General features: G+C 42.3%; 1 protein-coding gene across 1 annotated transcript; it reads right to left on the bottom strand.

The window, feature by feature from the left end:
* Positions 1 to 1,971: 1,971 nt before the first annotated feature.
* Positions 1,972 to 7,568, bottom strand: phlda1 (pleckstrin homology-like domain, family A, member 1). The gene is made up of 2 exons (XM_020649532.3): positions 6,761 to 7,568; positions 1,972 to 4,557 (listed from the first exon to the last, which is right to left on the bottom strand). Exon 1 carries the CDS (start codon positions 7,268 to 7,270, stop codon positions 6,800 to 6,802), a length of 471 nt encoding a protein of 156 aa, XP_020505188.1. The 5' UTR covers positions 7,271 to 7,568; the 3' UTR covers positions 1,972 to 4,557; positions 6,761 to 6,799.
* Positions 7,569 to 9,203: the final 1,635 nt, after the last annotated feature.

Genomic DNA, 9,203 nt, shown 5'->3' with positions numbered 1-9,203 from the left:
AGATACTGTTCCTGCACAGTGTTTAAAATGTCTGTTGCCTAATTTTACGAGGCTTCTCTTTATTTGGGCACCTGTTACTTTAAGCTTTAACTAGAATATCACCCACTGGTTTGTAGACTGCTATTCTAAGCCTTTTTGAGGTTTTGCATATTGAAGTGGTTTTCAAGGCAAACATACATGTAGCAACTTGTCGATCAGCCTGAAGAACTTGATAATAACAATTGAGACCATAAACTTGTTTGTAATAAAGGGTTACTTTGACAGAATAATCATCTGCCATGTAAATTCATTTTCTGGTAGACTTCAGCTGTTTTCACACATGCCCTCCTGAACAATTCAACACATTTCACAACAACCTGCCCCTGAAATCCCCCTGAAGAGCTTTTTACACTTGTACAAAATTCCTGAAAAACTCAAATTTTCAGGAGGCGCTGTATATGTGAGAACGCAAAACAGCCAAATGTTTCACTTGGACTTCACCCGAAGTTTCTCCTGCCAGACCCCTAGTTTTTTTTCCGCAGCAAGTCAGAGTGAGCTGATGTGAGAACGCTGCAGGATGTTATTCTGAGAATTCACCTCGAGCCAATAGGAGGGGTGTTACATTTATATCCTGTGACTGGAGTTAGCGCATAATATGCACGCGTCCGCAACAATCTCTGTGCGCGTAATCAAACTGCTGCATTATGATTTCTGTTCTCCAGTATGTTCTTCTCCCCTCTAATATTGTGATTATGTTGAACTACATAACATGGATATAAAGGCACATTTTCCCATTACTGCATCGCATAGCACACTCAGTTGCTTCATCCACCACTTCCGCATTGTTCTTTTTTTAAGTCATGTCTTGCCTCAGGAGACCCCCGCCCCCCCTCCTGTCACACAGGGATAGTCTCTCGCTGTGAGGTGCATGTGTGAACAACCAGATCAGGAGCATTTCAGAACCAGTCCTCCTGAAGATCTCTAGAAAATGTACAGAAGTGCATGTTTGAAAACGGCTTCAGCTTCTTATTCACACATGTCCCTCACAGCATGATGGGACGAAACGAGACGATGAGACTAAGCGAGAGAATCAGACACAACAATGATTTTTTTTCCCTTTTTATCAATGACACATGAAATTGGGAGTTATTCACAGTATCAACAAATGAGGGGTAAAGAACTTAAGTCTGGATGAAGTCAGGGTAAAGATTTGTGGCCGTTTGCATTCACACGTGCAGCTCGTTTTGTGCATGTGTGAAAACAGCTTTACATATAATAGGACTCGTTTTTTGCAACCAGTGGAGTCACCTCCTGTTGGTCAACTGAAAGAATGCAGCTTTCAGACACCTCCACATGGACCTCACGTTTCACACCAAGTCCTCTGCATGCTTTTAAAAGTATTGCCATTTTTACACACTGCTGCAGCTGATCAAGATAGTGAGGCATTTAAACCTGACACTAAAGGTTTACAAAATAAATGTAATGTTTTAAAAATGACTATATGATGGTTTTTGATTGCACCATGAGACGTCAGTACTGAAAAGAGGAGAAGCTGTATTCAAGGACTGGAGAAGAAGGTGACTTTTAATTCCAGACTGTAATATTCATGGAGACAATCTGCCTCCTGACACAGCGATGTTCCTCTCCAGCTCAGCGAGACTCTCATGTGTCAGAAAGGATGCCGTCATGTGCGCCCAGTTTAATTGAATTAGCTCGGCTTTAGACCGGAGAGCGGCCGGAGCCACGCGTGCATTTGACATTACGTGCTGGCAGTTTATCTGAGCGGCAACAACTGGCAGTGAAACCTAATTCTCCATACTGCGAGCTACTTTTAGAGCAGGAAACAGGAGGTGAAAGGTTCAGTGGTTGTACAGCATGAAAGGGTTGCAGCAGCTAGTTACACCGGTCACTTAGATGACCCCGCTGACCCCGCAGGGCTGTGAAATCCATCTGTACACAAGAAGGAAAAAAGAAACCACAGAGACACCGTGCTGTTTTTTTTGTTTTTTTTAATGGAATGTATCTTTTCAAGGTATGAAAATAGATCTCACGTTGAAATAAGAAAGAGCTATAACTGTGTGTGTAATGATGGCAACAGGCAGGCATGTCAGAGAAGCATCACACCAGTCGCATTAGATAAAGGGCACAGCTATTACCCTGTGTGGGAGATGACAACAACACTGAGGCATGTGTTGGTTGGCTGTGATACACAGGCGAGAGGGGGGAAGCAGTGAGAAACACTTCCTAGAGAAAAAGAGGAAATAACACGAAGCTTTGTGAAATGAAATGTTTTCAGACAGCAAGACATCCCTCCATTATGAAAAACAACCACACTGAGGCTGAACCACAACACAATCACACAGCAATCACACGTTTCAGTCTGATCTTTGCACAATGACTTTTTTCCACTCCCTTGCTCTGTTAAAAGTTGCAGTTTTTGGCAGAGACCAAAAGAATCTGATTGGTTGTGGTAATTGTGATTGGGTGAGGCCAAGTCTGTGTGAGCTTAATTTAGCAGGTTGGAATGATTGAATTGCAATGAAGAACCCCTTTGCAATAACAGCAAAGTCAACAGAATTTGTGATATTTAACAAGCAGAAGCTAGTTACAAAGTGTTTATTTTGTACATTATTCAGTCTCCGTTCTTCCACCGTCTTAAGGGCCTGTGTGCACGGACACCATTTATTTTTGCCCTGGTAGCACTCATTTTCAAAACCAATGCAGTTCAGCATTTTCTGCATTCAGTATCCGAAGTGTTAAAAAAAGCCCTCATCTTGAGCTGGTGTTTTTGTGGCTGCGCTCATACAAGCTCAGTTAAAAACAGTTCAACTTTTGTAACACTGCCACAATGGTCAATGTAATTTCTCCCTCGTAGACCAATCAGAATGAAGAAGGGGCGGGACTTTGGATACAGTTTTTGTCAACAACAATGGTAGAGGAGAAACTACTCTGACTTGTCTTTTGGAGAGTGCAATGTTCCAGGTCTAAATTAACAATTACTTTATATCACTTTCATGTTTTCTTTGTGATATTTCTTTGAATAACAGCAAATAATAAAACACACAAAGCATTTTAAAACAGACCTTACAGTCACGAGCGAGGGAAGCAACAGTGCTGTGAGCCAAATTTCATAACCCAGCGACAGTAAGAACTGGTGAGAAGCACTCTGAAATTTAGGTGGTCACACTGCTAGTTCAAAAGAAAAAGCTGTTTATGGCACCTGAAGCTTTTATTTAAGATTTTACTTTGACAGTTAGGAAACAGAACCCTACCAGGAAGACTTACAGGAACGCTTACATTGCTTTTGTAAATTCAAAATGTCCGCCTTTGGGTCCAATTAACGGTAAGCTAACGTAGCTCGCAGATTAGCATGTCGGGATCATGCTAGTGTCACTTTGAGATCTTTGACAAGCAAGCCAGTTAGCCCCTCAACAGTCAGTTTTCTAACTTGTTAGATTATCCAACTAGCTAAAGTTTGATCAAGAAGTTTATCACAGAGGAAGTGTTGTGGTTACAAGTCGGAAGAAGGATTAGCTTCTTTCATCTCTTAGTTTGAGACTACTCATACACTGAACCAGACAACACCACTCGCTAAGTTGTCCCCAAAGATTGAGAATGTGTGTAACCACTTATAATGACTTCTTGTTTGCACATCATCAAGGAGAACATCACTTTAATGGGCTAAAGTCTTGTTTTAACAAGATTCCAGACCTAGCATAGGCGGACTTCCTAGACTTGTTTTGCTCCCGTCGTTATAATTATGGCCACTAGAGGGCACCAACTAGCAATAAGTGTCAATACAAGTGAAGATATGTCCTAAAAGGCTGCTTGCACAGACAACTGATTAGAACTGTAGGTTAGTCAGAGTATCTTACTCAGACTTAAGACTCACAAAAAGGTCGTAGATAGCAATTTTTAAAATCCAAATAAAATAAAATGGCGGGAAAATGGATGTACAGAATGAAAGATTCACTGTAGCGATGAATAAATCAAGTGATCAAACAGAGTAGGTATTGAGCGTGCAGGTAGCTCATTGTATATCTAGGGTATGTCAGTGTAGTATATTCTGAGCTGTAGCTCTGCATGAGAGCGAGAGAAAGGCCTGGAAATGATTCTTTGGTTCAGTTGAAAAATGAAAATATGGATAAAATGACACATTTTATCTATAGTTAAAGGATTTGACTGACGATACATCTTTCTCACATAACTATATTTACGCTTTTCTCAGCGAACTTCTTGTCAAACATGTCAGCTACAAACCTCCACATTAGTGTTTCCTGTTCCATTCTAGCAACAACCACACTGAACGTTCACCAACAATTTAACATTTTATATAGAAAATATATATACACATAATAAATAAGGGATAAACCCATCGCACGGTAGAATTCAGGTGTTTCCTCACATGCTTTTAGTCCATCAGTCTTTGTGAAACAAGTCTCTGTCCTGAACAGGAGAACAGGAAGGGGGGCGCTGGTCAGTGGGAACCACTACATGGAAGAGGGGGACTCCTGGAGAGAGGGGGGTAGAGATGCAGACCGGCTCGGTATCCGTCGTCCGGCTGACTGTCCAATTAACCTGCGGATGCAATCAGTTAGACGTACTGCAGACTGATGGGCCTGACACAGGAGGCAAAGGTAATCTGAAGTCACAAGAAACATGGACTCAATATAGAGGGAGCTCCTCAGGCTGCACATTTCACTTCAACCGTCTGAGTCAAACCATCTATGCAACTCACCCTGATAGAAATAAGGAAGTTTGTACAGGAGATATTTAAGGCCAGGATTGGGCCATCTTTGTTTTTTGTTCTGTATTATGATAATAAAGTCAAAATGTATATATAAAGTTGAACTTTTCACAGGAAGTTTTTTTTTCTGTTTGCATTTTGAGAATTAAGTCTAAAGGACTAGACTGAATTGGAAATAGTATTCAACCATACACTGCGAGCATGTAAAGCGGGGCCAGTAATGCTGATTCTAGAAGAACATTTTTCAAAATCATTGACTGTGTGTTAAGATGGACAGAGCACCAGCTGACTGGGGTGAAGGCAAATGATTTATAGCTCCCCCTGCTGACTGGCTGCAGTATAGGTCGTAAACCCCGCCTCCTCCATGTTAACAGATTCGACATTCAACTATAAAGTTAAAACACAGGTCAAATACATTTTGTCAAACTTGGAGCCTGTTGTAATGTGACAGAGCTGACGTGACCTCATGATCGACAGCTTTGTTGACAGTTGTGGCTCCTTTCAGCGTTCTTTGTCAGAAAGCAAGAAAAATCGAAAGTTAACCATACAGTCATTGAACTTTCCATAAGTGTGAGTGTCTGTTACCCACCTGACGGATCTCTGATGCTTTACCAGTGATTTATACAAGTGCTTCAGTAAGGAAAGGGGCCGGACGTCTGGCTCTACATGACGTCACCAGTGCTAGATATCAGCGCCCTTAGTGGGAGCATTTTGGCTTCACTTTTCACCAGACAGTGACATGTTGTCCATATTAATACACAGTCAGTGGTCAAAATTCACGAGAATTCAAATTTAAAAAATCTTCCTGTTCCAATATATTTTAATTGTATCTGACAAAACTAGAATTGCCACAATCTGAAGATTTACTTACATATTTTTTTTAACTGCTTAAACCCACCAAATCCTTATACATAAGACATGACCTCTGACCTCAATGGAAGCTGCAGCCCTGCAGCTCACCTGGAGTTTAGGAAACATCAGCCCACATATTAAGAACACATGAATCATCTCTTATTGCCTGTTAATGATGAACTGCCTTTAAACTTCATATTTAATTTTTTTGTTTGTGCTTCTTAAATAAGATTCAGTTAAAGTGGTGATGGGTCATGTTCTTATTTCTGGTTGAGGGTCCAATGGTTGATGCTCATAATGTATCACAACGACTGCATTAGTGAATCATTGCTTCCATATATTTAGTCCTTCCTTTTGTTTTGCTGGGATGAAATGTTGGTGTGACAACAAATCACCACGTGCATGGAAAATACTGTCCAAACGCAAACAAAAGCAGCTTATTTCACCGATTTGCACAAGTTTGAGTGAGAAGGACAGTCCGGGTGTTCAGCTGATGTGTGAAGCTGCACACACTGGCTGTGATGAGTCTGAGCAACAGCACAGATAAGAGCAGTAGTGTACATTTTGGAGTCATATATGCATCAACTAACACAGATCTGACATTTAATTAGACGTTTTGGCGCAAGATGTGTGTGCGTCTTTACGCTAAGTTGAGTCGTCAATGACTATATATGTTTAACATGTTGAGGCTTTGCATCCTTAAACATGTCCAAATGTTAACTAGAAGTAATTTCAAAAAGGTTTGTTTGGACAGATATACATCTCGCCAGTTGTTCCCCATCATGAATATTGAAAATCTGCCAATCTCTGCGCGTAAATCCATGCTTAGGGTTCGGAGGAGCCCTCCTTGGGTGAAATGTCAAACCTGCCTGGAAATGGATATCCGGCATGTTTTCCTGCAGAGGATTTCACCTCCATGAGGGGGGACATACAAAGAGAGTCCCAAACTTTTCTATACACAAAAATAAATCCACATTTTGCTCCCTTCTGGAAGAACATTCACTCAGTTTTAGATCTGTGAAGACCGCACGCTGTGGTGAAAACAGACGTCCTCGATCAGGGCACCAATATCCAGGGAATAAAACAAAAAAAAAGGGTCCTTAATTATGCGAGGGGATCCCCAGGTGGTCCCCGGACCTGGGGACCCCCTCCTCAATAACGCTCTCTCTGTAGCTGTCTTACCGCAAATGGCGCACCAACGTCCACGGGTCTCGCCGCAGGTCACGCAACGTTTGGCGCGCTGCGGACCGTCTTCTGCCCGGGCATCTGCACCACGAGCAGCTGCTGCTTCTGCCGGGTGGACTTGACGGCCAGGATCGCCTGCCGGTTCTTGTACTGGACCATCTGCAGGGTGATCTCCGCGTTCCAGCCCTCGTCCTGCGGGCACCTGAAGTCGATCTCCTTCCCCTCCGTCATGACCACCGTGAAGTACACATACTTCCCCTTCCGCTCCACGCAGTCCACCGTCTTCATGTTGGCGAAGTGCAGCTCCTTGACTTTGCCCACGTCCCCGTGGTGGTGCTGGTGGTGGTGGTGGTGCTGCGGCGGGTCGTGCTGTTTGGGCGGCAGCAGCAGCACGCCGTCCTCCGTCAGGACGCAGTGCTTCTTCTTCCAGAGCTGCAGCAGCCCGTCGCTCCGCTTCTCCAGCAGCCCCTCTTTGAACACCTTCCTGCCGTTTTCCAGCATCTTCATCTGGACGCTTCAGGCTTCCAGCTTCCCGGCTGCTGCGTGTTCACAAGGCGGAGGAGAAGATCGCTCAGTGGAGGGATGGAGCCGATGGACGCACGATGCGGTGGCTGTAGTAGTGTTAGTGGTTGTAGTGAGGAGGCAGTCTGCCTGTCTGACTGTCTGACTGCCTGTCACCGTGTGTGAAGGGGGCGGGAGGGGTCTGCTGGAGATGTGCACCGCCCCCCTCAGTGACACCCAGCCCCCCCGAGACACTGACTACAATAACAGACTGCTAAGAAGGTACTGTTTCAAAAGGCTGCTACTTAATGATTCTTAAAATCTGGATTTAGTATTTAAAATGCACATTGCAAATAAAAGATTTGGATGTTCCAAGAATACAAGTAGTCCCAGTTTATACTGTTATACTAAGAGCTGTGTGGGGGAGACTGGGGGCAGTTTTCACGTTTTTCTTCCTAACTCATGTATGGAAGCCCAAAGAGGACATGCATAAAGTAAATATCTTTGAGTCTTTTAATTGAGACCTTGACTTAATTAGCCACTTATCTCGAGATATTAAAGCTTTTTTTTGCGTTTGATTTTTTTTTTTTACCCAGATCTCAAGAAAATGTCTCAAATCAAGTCATGATCCAAAGAGAAAAGGATGAATTAAGTTGATATAAAAAAACAAAAACAACCAAATGTACGTTGTTATCACGGGAAAACTTATTCAAATAAAACAGATTACTTGAAATGCACTTGTAATCTTTTAATACAAGAAATATGAGTAAACTAATTAACTAAGCTTTTCTCTTTTTTGACTAACAAAGAAATCATATCCCCTCGCCCCCTCCACCCTAGAGCCAATTCGCACGTTGGTTGCCATGTGGTGGACTCTGAAGCTTCAGTGTTTATCCAGCTCTGCATGGGTCTGTAAACCTTTCTGTGTTCTAACCTCTCTCCATTTTTCAAAAGCATCTCCAATATTGATCCTAGTTTGAGCACGTTTCTGCTCGTGGAGCTTATTAGAAACATGCAGAGGCTTTTTAGGTCGGGTACAATCACTTCTATCTGAACCACTTCTCTTACACGCTTCCATCGCTGCAACACCTGTTGACTGATAACTGCTCTCATATCTGGCAAACCGGGGCGTCCAAAACGGCCGTGTGGGGGGTGTCCTTAAATGTGCCTACCTTCTCTGGTCCAAACAAATCCAGAGCATTCAGGAGCAGAATCTAAAGTTAGAAGGAGGACATACTGGCTGCTGCATTGTTGTCAGAGAAGCCAGCACTTCAACATAGCATGTTTCCTTAATGTCTGATCATATAAGATCACTTTATCAATTCATTCAGGAGCTATCTTACAGATTGGACCTTTAATATACAATCAAGTCAGCAACACAAACTCCATTTACTGCTCAGCCTCTCTGAGTTATGAAGCTTTGTGTAAATAAAATTAATTCTTGGATGCAAACTTCTCTCTAAAGCACAAATATTTCCATAAATTCAGATTTATGTGACTGAAATCTGGCTCACTCGTGTCAATACATGTATGAAGAAGCTGTTTTTATCTTCTTTTGGGGAGTGCATATACGTTGAAGAGAGTAATGACCCATAATAAATCAAGGTGACTCGATCATGTGATAACGATAAGCAGGAGGAATTCATGTCACAGCTCGCATTAATTTATGCATTAAACGATGACTCATGACCCTAATTGTTAACCCTTACATAAGTCTATTATTTTAGCCTTATAGTAAAATCTCACCATTCTTTTATTCTAGTCAAATCTTGAATGCAGATCTTCTGACATTAAATGGATTATTTAAAATGTTAAAGAATATTTTTATGACCACTTGTAGTTTTGTGTTAAGCTCGATTAACACTTTGCGGTGTTGTTGTTAAGTCGTCAAATATAAACCGTCTGGTCTGGTCTACTCTGGAGTTAGCATGTGGACTCA

Source organism: Labrus bergylta, chromosome 23 (genome assembly GCF_963930695.1).
Source record: "Labrus bergylta chromosome 23, fLabBer1.1, whole genome shotgun sequence".
Classification (NCBI taxonomy): domain Eukaryota; kingdom Metazoa; phylum Chordata; class Actinopteri; order Labriformes; family Labridae; genus Labrus; species Labrus bergylta.
Note: the sequence above shows the minus strand (reverse complement) of the source record. Positions and strands in the feature narration are given on the sequence as shown.

Bases quoted from the DNA above. Each gene is read 5' to 3' on its own strand.
- phlda1 (XM_020649532.3), bottom strand. From the start codon at position 7,270: ATGAAGATGCTGGAAAACGGCAGGAAGGTGTTCAAAGAGGGGCTGCTG.